The sequence below is a fragment of the Peromyscus californicus genome, unplaced genomic scaffold (genome assembly GCF_007827085.1).
Source record: "Peromyscus californicus insignis strain IS unplaced genomic scaffold, ASM782708v3 Scaffold_2__1_contigs__length_46816999, whole genome shotgun sequence".
NCBI lineage: Eukaryota > Metazoa > Chordata > Mammalia > Rodentia > Cricetidae > Peromyscus > Peromyscus californicus.
In genome coordinates this window covers 469,982-486,242 of record NW_026294540.1, presented here as the reverse complement: position 1 = coordinate 486,242, position 16,261 = coordinate 469,982, and the positions used below count along the sequence as shown (strand labels likewise).

Here is a 16,261-nt window from a genome sequence, read left to right as displayed (position 1 = left end):
GAGAGTGTTTGCCTAGCATGGTTTCCTATCTCCAGCGGCACATAAGCTAGGTCTGGTGGTACCTACCTATAATCCCATTACTTGAGAGGCAGAGGCCTGAAGATCAAAAGTTCGAGTTCATTCTCATATATAGTATGACTTCAACTAGGCTATAAGAAAGCTTGCCTTAAAAAACAAATTTTTTAAATGTGTTGGAGTCTTTAGCTTCTGCTCCTTGGAATATGATCTTTCTTTCTTTCTTTCTTTTTTTGGGGGAGGGTTTTCGAGACAGGGTTTCTCTATTGTAGCCTTTTCTGGATCTCACTCTGTAGACCAGGCTGGCCTCGAACTCAAAGATCCGCCTGCCTCTGCCTCCTGAGTGCTGGGATTAAAGGCATGCGCCACCACTGCCCGGCTGTGATCTTTCTTTTCAAATGTAGTTAAGATGTGAACACTGGACAAAGGTTGGCCCTACATCTAGGGGAGGTGTCCTTACAGGGAGAGGAGAAGCAGAGACACACCAGGAAACTCAAATGAGGACAAGACATAGGCTATGTGGAAAGCTATGTGACAGAGTTCCTAGCAGGAAGATCCCAAGTTGGGGCAACAGGAGGGAGTGCTTGTGGACTGCTTGGGTCAGGCTTCTGGCCCTAAGGGCAAGGACAGACTTGTCCCTGTGGTTTTAATGGGCCTCCTTCAGGGCCCTGTCAGGCAGCCCAGGGCACTTACGCAGGAGTTTTCTCTAGGATTCAGGGCAGGCACTGGGCTACAGTGGGCAGAGGACACCTGCTGGGCTCTAGCAAGCCTGTAGCACTGGAGGTGACTGTAACACAGGCAGCAGGGCAGAGAGAAGGACGATGATTGAACACTCGCTGCAACTCCAGAAGAAGGATCACGGGGACCCAGGACTAGATCCAGGATGACAAACCATTCGTGCCCACAGACACCCATCACATCCTTTCAGTGAGTTTGTTTCTGTTTTCATCCACTGCTTCCAGGAAGGCAGCAGAGCTCACAAGCCTGGCCCTGATCCCAGAGAATCAGAAAATGCACAAAACTCATGGCCACACTGAGTGGGTACACTTTGTTGGTATGAAGTGCTCAAGAGGGAGTTGAGGTTAGAGGAAGCTCCATGGGACCCAGGAGCTATGGATGGGGCAGCAAGTGTCTCCATGAGGAGGGGACACCATTGTCTTTAAGTCCCAAGTGGTGAGAAGCAGAGGGTGGATCCTCTTCCTATGGGCAGCCAGAGCCATTGTGGGTTTAGCTGGAGGCCCATCACAAGGAACAAAATGAGTCCTTGTGCATATCACCAGTGCTATTACTACCCTGCTCAAGGGTAGCTCTTGGTATGGGCCTGATGAGCAAGATGCAAAGCTATGGCCCTGGCTCAGCCCTCACAGCCCCTGTCCCAAGGAGCTACACTGAGGGGGGTATCTAGTCTCTTGAAGATCCTAGCAGGCCACTTTGATTGTCCCCAGCCATCACCTGGTTCTGTGCACACCCTGGGCCTGTGGGTTCCTCCCTAGGTATTCAAGGAGGTGTCCTGGGTTCCTAGGGAGTCCTAGGTGTCCTATCGGGGTTACTCCTGAAGAACAGGGCCCTGGTTGCCAAGGGAGCCAGTGTTGGTTATACGGCACGCTCCTGGCTGGCCTCAAACCTGTCTCCACCACGGGCGGCGGCCAGCCACGAGCAGCAGCGCCGTTTAACCAACAGCCAGATCTAGACTTCCTAGAGCTTATCTTGACCAAGGAACATCCAAGTCCAGAGACAAGACCCCAGGGCAGCAGGAAAAATGGGGACAAACATTTAAACTCTGGCCAGAGAGCAGCTAGCAGCCGTCATCCAGGAGAGCATATCACTTTAAAGGACAAGCAGGTCCTCTTGAGGGACAGTGAGCCTTTCACCACAACAGCCCCCACCACTGTGCCTCAGCCTTCATAGAACAGGCTTACGAGATCTGCCTGCTATCAGGTGGGAGCCACTGGGTAGATGGGAAAGTCAGCTCCTGCTGCATCAAGGTGAACTCAGAGTAGGTGCTGGGAGGAGGCCTTTTCCACGTGATACCAATCCCAGGATGTTCAGTTTTCACTGGAATTGAGAGCAAGCACTAACATCTGGGATCACTTCCTGGTTAAGCATGCTATTGATCACCTGGGCTAACGTATGGGATGGTGAGAGACCTAATAATGATGATGGTTCTCTAGAGAAGCAGAACCAATAGGCTGAATGATATTATAAAGGAGGTTTACTGAATTGATTTACACAGTTGGAGGCTGGGTAGCCCAGTAGTGAATATCTGCATACTAGAGAGTTGGAGGACTCAGTAGCTGCTCAGTCCAAAAAGCTGAGAGTCTCAGAACAAGGGAGACTAATGATGTGGCCTCAGTCCAAAGCTGAAGGCCTACAAGCTCCCTAGAGGGCCAATGGTGTGCGAATGTGTTGAAAAGATGAAGTTGGAGTTTGATGTCCACAGGCCGTGGCAGCAGCAATAAATGTACCCGTTCAGGAATAATGGGGCTTACACACCCTGGCTGGCTTTTTCCTCTTCTACTTTTATTCCATCCTAGTCCCCAGCCCAGTGGATAGAACTGCTCGTAATCAGGGTTTTTCTGCATCAATTGCTTTTCCACATGTCCATCTCTCAGTCCTGTCCAGTTGTGACCATCAAGATTACTCATTACAACCATGATTATTGTATCAGTGACGGTGACAGAATAATGAGTGGTAGAATAGTGGTGAAGATGGAAGGGTAGTGGTGGTACTGATGAAGATGATGATGGTGATGATGATGGAGGAGAGGATGAAGATGATGATGGTGATGATGATGGAGGAGAGGATGAAGATGATGATGGTGATGATGATAGAGGAGGAGAGGATGAAGATGATGATGGTAGTAAGGTGATGAAGATGACTTCAGTAATGATGACTAAGAGACTGAAAACATAAGGTAGAGAAAGGTGGGTCTTCAAAGAGCATTACTAGGAAAACTGGATGTCTACATGCAGAAGGATGGGCTCTGTATGCTTGTCTATCATTGCATATGGAAATCAACTCAGTGTGGATTAAAGACCTAATGGTAAGATCTAAAACTGTAAAACCACCAGAAGAAAACACAGAGAAAAACCTTCTGGACACTGGGCTGGCCATTGGTTTTTTTTTTTTTTCATACATCCCCATAAACACAGACAATGAAAGCAAATTTAGAACTAAAAATCATTTCCATGGCAAAGGAAATGGCCAATAGAGGCAACACATGAAAGGAGAGGAAATATTTACAAACCACAGATGGAGAACTAATGTCCAAAATATAGATGGAACTCAAACAACTCAATAGCAGGAAAACAAATACCCTAATTGAACACTGAGCAAAGTATTTAAGTCAACATTTCCTAAAAGAAAACATAAAAACATGCTATGGTGGCACATGCTTATAATCCCAGCAGTCCTAGAAAGAAGGGTGGCCGAAAGTTCAAAGCCAGCCTGGTCTATGCAGCAAGTTTCAGGTCCGACAAAGTTACATGGTAATGTGCTATCTAAGAACAAACATTTTTTTAAAAAGTACCAAGAAAAGGGAAGACAGGGAGAAAGAAAAAAGGAAGATCAAGGGGATTTGTATATAGTGGTGGGTGTGGCCTGGTGCATATATGTACCATCCTGCCTTTGGCCTATTGAGATGGATTATCTGAGAGATGGCCACATGAGCTGCTGCTTTATGTAGAGCAAGCAACTGAGGTAGGACAGGAGCAAGAGAGACCCAAGAGTTCTAGGGCCCTGACCCAGGGGTGAGAAATGATCCTGAGGCTGATGTATGACCTGGGATGGGAGATGATCTCAAGAGAGTGGAAGGATCCAGCCCAGTTGACAAGGGCAGGGAGGGCCATTTATCCCGTTAGCTGAACTATGGAAAGTCTTGCCACAAAGGCCCTAAGCAGGAGGCACAGGAGGCCTGCTGTATGAACCTTGGCAGTGAACCAACAGCCGTGAGGGTTCTTTTTTTTATTTTTTTATTCATTTTACATACCAACCACAGATCCCCTACTTATCCCTCCTCCCGCTGCCCTGCCCCTCGCCTTCCCCTCTGACCCACTCACCCCCTCCTCTAAAAGGGTAAGTCTTCCCATGGGGGCACAGCAAAGCCTGGTACATTCAGTTGAGGCACAACCCAGCCCCTCCTCCACCCTGCATCAAGGTTGAGCAAGATGTTTGATCATAGCTAATGGGCTTCAGAAAGCCAGCTCATGCACCAGGGATAGATCCTGATCACATTACCAGGGGCTCCCAAACAAACCCAGCTACACAACTGTCTCCCATATGCAGAGGGTCTAGTCTGGTCACATGCAGGGTCCACCACTATCGGTCTAAAGTTCCTGAGTTCCTATGAGCTTGGTTCAGTTGTCTCTGAAGACTTTCCCATCACGATCTTGACTCCTTTTGCTCATATAGTCCCTCTTCCCTCTCTTTGACTGGGCTCCCAGGGCTTAGCCTGGTGCTTGGTTGTGGATCTCTGCATCTGCTTCCATCAGTTACTGGATGAAGGCTCTATGATGACAGGGTATTCACCAATCTGATCACTGGGGTAAGCCAGTTCAGGTACTCTCTCCACTATTGCTAGTAGTCTAATCTGGGGTTGTCCTTGTGGGTTCCTGGGAATTTCCCTAACACCAGGTTACCTTACCCCATAATGTCTCTGTCTATCAAGATATCTCTTTCATTGCTCCCCCACTCCATCCCTCTCCAAGCTTGACCATTCTGTTCCCTCATGTTCTTATCCCCCATCCCCTTCCTTCTATTGCCCCCCATCCTCAGTTTACTCATGGAGATCTCCTCTGTTCTCCCTTCCCAAAGTGATCCCATGCGTACCTCTTAGGGTCCTCCGTGTTTCCTAGCTTCTCTGGAGTTGTGAGTTGTAGTCTGGTTATCCTTTGTTTTACATCTAGTGTCCACTTATGAGTGAGTACATACCACGTTTGTTTTTCTGAGTCTGGGTTACTTCACTCAGGATGATATTTTCTAGTTCCATCTATCTGTCTGCAAATTTCATGATGTCATTGTTTTTTACAGTTGAACAATACTCCATTGTGTATATGTATCACATTTTCTTTAGTCATTCTTCGGTTGAGGGGCATCTAGGTTATTTCCAGGTTCTGGCTATCACGAATAATGCTGTTATGAACAAATAGTTGAGTGAGTGTCCTTATGGTATGATTAAGCATCCCTTGGGTATATGCCCAAGAGTGGTATCCTTGGGTCTTGAGGTAGATTGACTGCTGGAAGGGTTCTTAAGGTCCATCTGGTGTCCTTAGGTGGAAGTGACATGATCAGATACCAAGACAGAAGAATGCTCTCTGTGATGGAGGCTGGCAAGCAGACAAGAGGAGTTGCAGGAAATCTCCATGGAGGGAAGAATGAATGAGTGTGACCACTCTGTGTGCGTGGCAAAATGAGAAACTGGACCAAGGTGGGGTGGGGTGCAGCCCCCGAGAGAGCAGCTCAGGCCAGTGACTCACCTGGAGATTCTCACCCAAGTCTGTGCCTGGGTGAGTTGGAAGATGTTAACATGAGCTGTTACAAATTCAGGGAGTGGAGACAATAGGACAGACAGCTGCTTACAGTCCTGCAGGTCATCTACTACACAAGAAGTCTCATCCCAGGGAAACTGGGCAGGAAGTCTACATATATTCCACTAAGATCTGCCTGGAGAGAGGAGAGCTTTTCTCTGACTTTTCCCTTAATCTTTAAAAAAGACTTACTTTTACTTATGTATATGCATGTGTGTATGCCACACAAATGCCTGCAGAGTCCAGAAGAGAACTTTGTCAGATGTCCTGGAACTGAGTTACAGGCAGTTGTGACTTGGGTGCTGGGAATTGAATTTAATTCCTCTGGATGAGCAGGAAACTCACTGGGTCATTTCTCTAGCTCCTTTCCCCTTAATTTACAGCAACTGACAGTATAGGGGGCAGATGCTCTGACCCAGGACCACCTCGGAGGGGTCTGGGGGCAGCCCATGCAAACATATTACATCAGCAAGGAAAGCTCTGCTGTCTTCTATAACAGGCAGCGCCCCCCCCCCCCCCCCCCCCCCATCTAGCCACTTGCATCAAAAGGTCACTCCTCACATTCCATGTCTTCTGTGGTCACCAGGGCTCTGAGCCATATCATCTTTGTCCCTGGAACCAAGCCATGGCTTGTCTCTTGTCAGAAGGAAGCAAGGACATGCTGTGAGTAGTTCTCAGCCATGGGGCCTGGTTGGTGGCTTATATACCATCAAATCTTCTTCTCTCAGCTACATCTATTGCCCCAGGGAGGGACAATCAATGTTAGGGAACAGTGGCATGGTCTCCCACACACAGCTGAGAGCACACACAGCAACAGAGAAAGAGAAGCAGCAGGATCGGAGCAGCTTGTCATAAAGCCTCAGCCACAGTTTACATCACAGCTATGCATGCACTAGAGAGAGCTGGAATCCTATTGTTTCAGGCATTCAAAACCAGGAAAGACTGAAGGATCTCAACGGTGGCTTACTGCTCTGGGTTTTAGTCACCAGCACTTGGTAGCTATTGTAATCCCCAGCTTCCAGGAGCAGTGAATATGAACATCAGCAGCAGGCAGTTTCTGCTAAAATTTTATCTCCTGAATAAGCCTGGAAATTGGGACCTTTAGTTCCTAAATCCAGTAGCTGATGATACAACACTTGGGCCTAGACTTTGGCCACTCTTGGCAGCTCCCTGGAACTCTTGTGAACACCTCTAGTTTCTCATAACCCTAACCCTGAGTTTCTTACCTCCAATACTGCACAGTTTTTTCTTTTTCTGTCTCCAACACCTCTGCTCCTGTCATTTCTTCTGGAACTCACAGAGATCAGACTGCCCCGGCCAACAGATGCTGGGATTAAAGGCATGGTGGTGTACATCTTTAATCCCAGCATGGGGCACAGAGGCAGAAGTATCTCTGTGAGTTGAGGCCAGCTCAGTTTATGTAGTAGCATCTTCCAGCACAGCCAGGACTACATAGAGACCCTGTCTCAACAAAGCAAAGCAAACAGAGTGTATGTACCACCATATCTGGTCCACCACACTCAACTTCATACAGTGCTAGGGAGCAAGTTCAGGGGCTTGTGAATGCCCACTAAGCACTCTATTAATTGACCTAGTTCCCTAGCCCCCAGTTTTCTTATTGTTTCTAATGTGTTAAATTGTCTAATGTGTTAAATTGTATTTGTATGGTTTTGTTGTTGTTGTTGTTGTTTGTTTTTGGTGAGGAACATGCTTTCTTCTGGCTCCTGGCCACTTTTATTTTGTGTCATACTGTAGTGTGGTGTCCCTATTCTGTCTGTCTGTCTTACAAAGCTACCTCCTTGGAGTAGTGGAACAGCACTCACCCCCATTGATTCCCTAAAGCTCCCAGCTCCAGAGAGTCCTCAGATTCATCCTAGCCGGTGTCCCACAACCACTTCCTGGCATTCCCTTCCATTGCTGAGGCTCTGAGGTGTCCATAAACTTCAGAGGTGTAGCTATAAGATACCCAGTCCTTTGGAATGGTGCCTGCAGATTGCAGCATCCAGTCTGCTGTAGACCCAAAGGAGTGGATGAGGAGCCATCCTTCACTGGGGAAGGAGAGGAGTTTGAAACAGAGTTCTATGTTGCCTAGCCTGGTCTCAAACTCTCAATTCTGCTTTATCACCCTAAGTTCTGGGAGTCCAGGTATATGCCAGGCTTATCCTTACAGAATCCTGTTTATTTTTATTTAATTCTTTAAAACTTTGGTGCTGAATTAAACTAAGTGCCTTGTGTGTGTGTTAGGCAAGTGCTCGATAACTGAGTTATCCTCCCAGGCCTTGCTTTTGGAAGACAATTATCTTCCTGTGCAGAGGAGGTTGGCCTTAAATCTTCCTCCCTCAGTCTCCCAAGAGCTAGGATTAAAAGTATATGTTAATACTCCTAACTGAGATTAGGATGGCCAGTCACTGCCTAGACCCAGGTGGCCGCCCAGCCTTCCTTTTAGTTCCCTTCTCTATCCACAGCTGCGGAAGAGTCACCCAAGGCAATGAAAAAATAACACAAAGTGGGACATAAACTCGGTTCTCATAGTTCCAGAGGCCCAAGTGTCTAGGGCTGGTCCCTGGAGTCACTCTCTGTGCCTTTCAGATGGCATCTCCCTTTGACCTCACATGGCCATGGGTATCTATGTTTTATTCTCTTCCTATAAAGTCACCAGCCCCACAGAATTACCGACTCTAGGGACCTTGTTTTATCTTGCTACCTTTTTAAATATGGCTTCTAATCAGGCAACTCTGTGTTCAGTGCTCAGGCCTGCAAGCTGACATCCTTCAACTTAAGGCCGCCTAAAAAGAAGTATCACCACCGCCAGCCTTGCACCTGCTCCCGTCACAGACAGCCCTGGGCTTCAGCTTTCATGGAGGTGGTGCTAACATTTCTCAAGGTTTCATGGACTGTGATCTGCTTAGGGTCAGCGCTTGGGGTGGCCCCGGCTTGTCACCCCCAGTCCGAATGCACTGGCTTCTCTGATACTCGTATAACTCTGAAGCTCCGTGGAGGCTCTTTCCAGGTCTCCTACAAAACTTCCTGTTACCAAGGTTTCTGTTTATAATCATCTGAATTATGGCTTTCAGAGAACGCCCCACCCCACCCTAGGAACCTTGATGGAAACCTCCTCATAGCAGGGGAGACTACCAATATGTATGCATCCTCAATCTTAGACCATCACAAGGTCCTCCCAAGTGGGTCTGGGAGTCAGGAGACATGAGAGAGATAGACTCTAGGCCATACTGGCCCTGAAGATGCAGGAGAATCAGAAATGTGTACCTCTTGAAGCCAGAGAAGAGGGCAGACCCCAGCCATACTTCAGAACTCTGGCCTGGCACTGTAAGGTTTGATTTATGCCCACTCCCACTCTGCTCTGGGTGCTTTATGGGAAGAGTGTGTACATCTACTGCTTCCTTAGAGATCTTCCTGCCCACAAGTGGTCTTCTAACCATGAGCCTGTTTCTTCCCACACCCCTGAGTTTCTGGCTCCCAGTACCTTCATTATACCTGGGATCCTTTGTTCTCATGGACCAAGGGTTCATTACACAGCAGTAACACTCTGGGCAGCAAGGATTTTGAGTTGAGAAAGCCTAGAAGAGAAAGAAACCCCAAAGCCATCCAGTGTCTGAATCCAGCCCTACTTGAAACCCAGGCAGATATCAAACTCTCAGTAATCATTTTTGGTTTTCTGTCAATTTTTTTTTCCAAGACAGGGTTTTCTGTGTAGCCCTGGCTGTCCTTGAACTCACTCTGTAGACCATGCTGAAGATCTGCCTGCCTCTGCCTCCTGAGTGCTGGAATTAAATGTGTGAGCCCCCAGGACTGGCCGGTTTTCTGTCATTTTTAAGTAATTCAGACCATTTTCCCCAGTCTGTCCTCATTCCTACAAGCTACGTACACAAGCCATACTCGCAGTTCAGGCTCTGGAAGCTTCACGGGGCTGCCTGCAGACAGTCTTGTTTTGTTTGTCATTCATGCACGCTCTGACATCTCCCACCTCTGCATCCAGAACTGGGCTCTTTCACAGAGCCAAGAGGTGTGGCACACATATTTATGAAGGTCTGCCCTCTGCTCTTAGTGAGCTTGGGTCTGGTGACAAGGGGAGGCAGTACTACTGGGAGAAGGGCCATGTGAATGATCTGGGAACTGACACCTGTTAGCCCATTAGAGGACTGAGGCAGGAACCACTTGAGCATCAGGATGGATAGGTACTGGGTTGTCCCTGCAAGTGGCTGCCTCTACTGGTATCCATTGGCAATAGCTAGTGGCTCAAGACAACATAGTATGCATCTGTCCTTACCTCTACCTACGGCAAAAGGAGGCCTACATGCTCCTAGCCCAGAAGTCAGATGTAGACATTGGGTCCTTGATGTGATTGTGATCAGATATAGCCACATGGGCCTCTTTGGGCTATAAAACTAACTGTTCCATTCCTCTTTCAGCTTTGCTGAGTACACACAAATTGTTCAGGTGCCTAACACTGATCTATGGCCACCAGGAATGTCTTTCCTGTTCAACCAGGCCAGTAGTCAGCCTCTGAGCAGCAGTGGTACTTTTGTGGGACTAGATGAAGAGGGAAGGCTTCATGCCAAGGAGCCACAAACCTGAACCTGGAAGGACATGCCTGGGTCCAGAAGAATCAGGTGGAAAAGCAGATCCTCTGCCTGAACAGGAGCCCACAAGCAGGGCCAATAAGGATGGCTGGACTGAGTTCTCCAAGAGGCTAGTTTCAAAGACAGGACAAATGACTAGCAGTCTGGAACTGACACACTGGAATCGTGTCCAGTACTGGACACGATTTGTAACATCACAACTTTGCAGGGGCCAAGCTGCCACCACCAGAGCACACGGCCTCCAGGAGTGCTGTCCCGTGTAAGGCTAAAAGCATAGGCTTAGCCGAGCTAAGCCCTCCCCTCCACTCTGTGTTCTTTGGGGGTGGGTGGGTGGGAGGAAGACTGTGGAATGGGCTTGCTCTATCTATCAATTAAAGCTCAGTCCCTCCAGGCAGCCTACAACCCTGTGAGCAAGAAAACAACAGCTGAAAGGCGGGTGTGGTAGCACATGCCTCTAATTCCAGCACTTAAGCTGAGGCAGGAGGATTGCCAAGAGTTTTAGGTCAGCCTGGGTTACACAGTTAGACCCCGTCTCAAAAACAAACAAACAAACAAACAAACAAACAAACAAACAACATCTGAGCTGGGTGTGGTAGCTCACTCCCATATTCCCAGCTCTACTTAGTATAGCCTGGCCTGTATAGTGCAGTGAGTTCTAGGCTACCCTGTCCCAAACAATGCAAAGTAACATCAACAGCTCGAGTGTCAACTCTCAGCCTCCAGGTTGTGTATTAGGCAGCATCAAGGGAGAACTGACTACATTTTCTGGTTGGGGAGAGTGGGACCTCTGAGTTGGCCATAGTGTTGACTGTCCATAGAAGCAAGCTACATGGAGCTGAGGAGGTGAACTGATGCTTGAGGGGTAATTGATACTGATCCATATTGATTGGCTTTTCAGAGTCCAGCACAAGAAGAGTGGGGCTCAAAAGCAAAGTCCACAGATGACTGATAAACTCAGCTGACGAACAGCCTGGAAACAACCAGTACCCACACTACCTATGTGTGGGAGGGAGGAAGGACACTGCCATAGGCAGTGGTGGCCAGGTACAGGCCTGGGCTGGGGCAGTGGTCAAGCACAGTCCTGCAGTCCTGGGCTGATAGAATAGGCAAGAGCCTGGGCTATTGTGGGTGAAGCCGGGTAGAAAGGCAAGGAGAATTAGGATTATGGGGATTTGGGTGAAAAAATGAGCCCCTTACTTCAGAGTCTGTTCAAAGCCTCTTGCCAGCTGAGAATCAAGAATTCTAATACAAAAAAGAAAGATCCCCAGGCGGTGGTGGTGCACGCCTTTAATCCCAGCACTCAGGAGGCAGAAGCAGGCGGATCTCTGTGAGTTCGAGGCCAGCCTGGTCTACACAGTGAGTTCCAGGAAAAGTACAAAACTACAGAGAAACTCTGTCTCAAAAAACCAAAAAAAAAAAAAAAAAAGAGAGAGAGAGAGAGAGAGAGAGATAAAGACAGAGAGATAAGCCGGGCGGTGGTGGTGCACGCCTTTAATCCCAGCACTCGGGAGGCAGAGCCAGGCGGATCTCTGTGAGTTCGAGGCCAGCCTGGGCTACCAAGTGAGTTCCAAAGCTACAAAGAGAAACCCTGTCTCGAAAAACCAAAAAAAAAAAAAGATAGAGAGATAGATTAGATTAGATAGATAGATAGATAGATAGATAGATAGATAGATAGATAGATAGATAGATAGATGCATTCTAGCACAATTATTTACCATGAGAGTTGTTGACATACTCAAACAGGCTTAAGGCCTGGGTGTACATGACCTTGAAGTACAACTTTATTCCTTTTCCAGATATTTTCTGGGAATCCCACAAACAACACTAAACCTTTGTTTACAGTAAAAGCATCTACCTTTCTCTGCAACCCTATGATTTATGCTTTTTCCTTAGAAGCTATGATTCTCAAACAATAGACATCAGGAAGCGGCTTCTGATCTCATTGAAGTGCTGAGACAGGATCTCTCTACGCGGAACAGGCTGGCCTTGAACTCAAAGATCTGTCCTACCTCTGGAGTGATGGGCTATTAAAGGCAGGCACCACCACACCCGGCCTTCAGGCAATCCTTCGGGAAGTGATTTCAAAAGTCACCTGAGACTCTCCCTTGAGAAACCACTAGGGTAGCCTTCGTCTTCCCACAAGCACCAAGTTTTCTACTAATTACCATGTTTAAATCTACATATAACTTGGGGCTGGAGAAATGACTAAGCAGTTAAGAGGGCTTACTGCTTTTGCAGAGGACTTGAGTTAGGTTTCCAGCACTTATGTGTTGGCTCAAAACCATCCGTAACTCCAGTTCCAGGGGTCCAATCTCCCCAGGCACTAGGCACATGTAGGCAAAACATGTGTACACGTAAAATTTAAAAATTTGTAAAAAATCAATGTGAAATTTTATCATGGGGTGGGTAATGTAGCCCAGGGTGGCCTTAATAGCCTTGAATTTATAATCTTCCTGCCTACAACTCCTCAATGCTGAGATTATAGACGTGTGTTAAGATGCCGAATTTATGTAGTGGTAGGGATGGAAGCTGGGGCCTGGTGCAACCTAGCCAAGAATTCTACCAACTGTGTCACATCCCCATTCCTTAAACTTTCTTTTTTCTTTTTAAAAAAGATGTATTATTTTATTTTATGTATATGAGTGTTTTGCCTGGATCTATGTATGTGCACCACATGTGTGCCTGGTGCCCTTGGAGGTCAGAAAAGGGTGTCCAGATCCTCTGGAACTGAAGTTACAGACATTCGTGAGTTACTACATTGATGCTGGGTGCAGAACCTAGGTCCTCTGCAAGAACAAGTATTCTTATAATTGCTGAGCCATCTCCCCAGCCCTGCTAAACTTTCTTTTTAATAAACTCCAACTGTGCTTCATTCTAGCTGGTCCCAAAATTACTTTCTGCAACAAAGTCAAGAATCTGGCTTTACCTTAGTGGAGGTCTCTAAAGGGAAAGAGAACTGCCCAAGCTGCTGATGGCAGTGCTAAGCTGTGTCTCCAGAAATATTGTTGCTGACAAGAAATGAGTCAGAGCTAAGACTAAGAGAGGATGAGGACAAGGACTTGAGGGAGTGTCAGGTAGCTACTTAGCCAGGCATCACCTGACTTGGTCCTCTGAAGATGGAACCTTTCCTATGGATGATCAGCTTTGGGCCCCAACTACCATTTCCCTAATAAGTTTAAGAAATGGAAAATGCATACCATATTTGTCTTTAAATCAAAGAAAACCAAGCTACAATCCACAGAACTACAGAGGTTAGGTATAGAGTAAGGGACTAGGGAGGACAGATAGATTTCCTTAGAAAAGGGGATAGTTATGCATAGATGGGGAAGGAGGCTGGAATTCGGGGATCAAGCAGGGAGGAGGAAGAGAGAAGGGGACAGGGAAGGGAATATGGGGAGAGATAGCTAAAATTAAGGGCCATTTGAGGGGTAGTATGAAAACAATACAGCAGAAGCTTCCTAAAATATATAATATATGAAGGCAACCTAAGGGAAATCTCCAAATAATGGGGGAGACAGAGTCCCAACTGGCCTGTCTTGTCACCAAATGAAGCAAATCCAGCCAGCCCTACAGAAAGCACTAGAAGGAAAAATCCAACCTAAGGAAATTAAACACACCCATGAAAACTCAGGCAATAGATAATCCCACACCAACAAATACAAAAGAAGGGAAAAACAACACTATCACCAAAAAATAACATGAATTAACAATCACTGGTCATTAATATCCATCAATACCAACAGTCTCAACTCACCTATAAAAAGACACAAGCTAACCGAATGGATGCGAAAACAGGATTCATCCTTCTGCTGCATACAAGAAACACATCTAAATTTCAAAGACAGACACTACCTCAGAGTAAAAGGCTGGAAAAAGGCTTTCCAATCAAATGGACTTAAGAAACAAGCTGGTGTAACTATCTTGATATCTAATAAAATAGACTTCAAACTAAAATCAATCGAAAGGGGCAGCGTTGCAGAGAGGCTGTGGCCTTCTCAGGAGCCAGATGATGTGCACCTGAGGTCCTGCCCAGGGGACCCTGTGTCTTCTTCCTGTCAGGGCTTCCACTGCTCAGAGGCAGGCATGGCTCAATGTCACTTCTCACTCAATGCCCAAGCCAAGCTGTGGCACCACCTGTTTCTTCATGCCAACAGTTTCCACTTATGAAAGAGTCACAAAGGTTCCCCAGAACAAGGTTTTTTGGGTAATTAATGTATGAATTAGTGTCCTGCTCCATGTGCACCAGGACACTCCCCCTGGGGACGTTGTTTCTGGCTGAACGAGGAAACCCACCATTTTGTCTAGCTTTGAACTTCCTAGCTGCCCATTCTCTATGTCTCCGGCAAGCAGCAGTCCCCAGGTCCTTGAACTAGCAAGGAGAGACAGGTCCCCAAGGGAAGCATGCTTGAGGCCAGAGGGCTTTGATTTTCAGCAGAAAGCCACCTAATTTAGCTTGGAGAACAGGGTGGGACTTCTGGATTTGAGGGCTTGCAAGTGGAGGACGACGACTTAGTTTGCCGGAGCCTGCTGTGGGTACAGAGACCCATCACCTCCCACGTGGAGGGCGGAAGAGGTGGCGCTGACCAACACAAAGTCGCTGCAGGTGGCCAGGCAGTCCTTGCAAGTGTGTGCTTGTTGACGAGTAGGCGTGGACAACAGGGCGGGGCATGAAAGGGCGGGATCTGACCTGGACTCGGCTCACCACACAGGTGAACAGGACCGGCAGGGAAAGGCGGGGCTTAAGGGACAGAGAGAGCTTGGACTAGAGAGGTGGAGCCGGGCGGAAAGGGGCGTGGTCTGACTGGGAGGGGCGGGATTCTGAAAAGACGTGCACAGATGGGTGTGGCCGGTTGCAGGGGTGGGGCAAAGGGGAAGCACCTCCTCCTCGGGGCGGGGCTTAGTGTGAAAGAGCAAGGGGTAGCTGAGCGCAGAGCCGCAGAGTCCGGAAGGGCGGGGTCAGGGCGGGGCCAGGGTGGGGCGGAGTCGGCGGGTCAGCCTCCCCCCAACTGCAACCGCTTCCTCTGGCACTCCGGCCCGGCGGAAGTGCGTCAGTTGTTATCCGCTCCGGTCGCTGCCACTACTGTTTCTGCCTCACGATCTCGGTGCTCCGAAGCTCTGCCACCCGCCGCCCTCACCCGCCCACCGCCGCTGCCCGCCGGTCGCCATGGGTTGCGTCTCTAGGGGTCCGGTCTAGGGCCGCTGAACGCCGGCTGCCCTCCGATGCGCCGGGCCCGGACCCGGGGTACCAGCCCGCGCGGCGCCCGGCGCTGAGCGCCCGCGCCCGGCATGCCCGCCCCGGCCCCGAGCCCGCCCCGGCCCCGAGCCCGCGCGGCGCCTTCCCACCCCGGCGGCGCGGCGTAGCAGGCGGCGCGGGGCGCCAAGGTCACAGCCGCGGCGCCGCCATGGAGGCCAAGGTCCGGCCGAGCCGGCGCTCGCGCGCGCAGCGAGACCGCGGCCGGCGTCGGGAAGCCGCCCGCGACGCCCGCGCGCAGAGCCCGTCGTCGGGTGACGAGCCGGAGCCCAGTCCTGGCAAGGAGAACGCGGGACTCCGCGGCGCGCCGCCTCAGCGCCCTACGCCCCTGCGCGCCGCGCGCCCCCCGCGGCGTCGTCGCCGCGAGTCCAGTTCGCAGGAGGAGGAGGTTATAGACGGCTTCGCTATAGCCAGCTTCAGCACCCTGGAGGCCCTGGAGGTAGGTGGGCGCGAAGGCCGGACCGGGGACCAAGGAAACCTACCCGCACGCCGCCTGCCAGGAAGAGGACCCGGAATGAGGGGTGTGTGGGAGGACTTAAACCACGCCGCCCAAGCCTGCTTTGCAGCGGTTGTTACTTGTTGCCAAGTTATCGCTGTTTCCAGGACCAGCTGGGGAATTGGGGGCAGTTTTGGGCCCTGGGAGGCGACGATGATAAGGTGGACACTTGGGATTCTTCCTGTTCAGTGCTCTTTTAAGGGTTGTTTGGAGGGGATAGGGAGTCAACTGGCAAACCCTTCTTAGTGATGACTGATGATTATTGCATGACTAGAGGTAATAGGTTTACTAAAAATACTACCTGTCTGACTGAGTTATTATGTACATTATTTGCTGAGCACATTAGCCTTTCTATCTGAACTCATGTTAGTAG

At 49.0% G+C, this 16,261-nt stretch overlaps 1 protein-coding gene across 16 annotated transcripts in view; it reads left to right on the top strand.

Moving 5' to 3' along the window:
* The first annotated feature begins 15,528 nt into the window (after positions 1–15,528).
* The window catches only part of Fbrsl1 (fibrosin like 1), a 91,976-nt gene continuing 91,243 nt past the window's right edge, over positions 15,529–16,261 (top strand). For all 16 annotated transcript variants that reach the window (XM_052754863.1, XM_052754862.1, XM_052754861.1 and 13 more), the window contains exon 1: positions 15,529–15,831. In XM_052754863.1, coding sequence (XP_052610823.1) covers positions 15,544–15,831 — 288 coding nt within the window. In that variant the 5' untranslated portion in view covers positions 15,529–15,543. The remainder of the gene's footprint in view (positions 15,832–16,261) is intronic.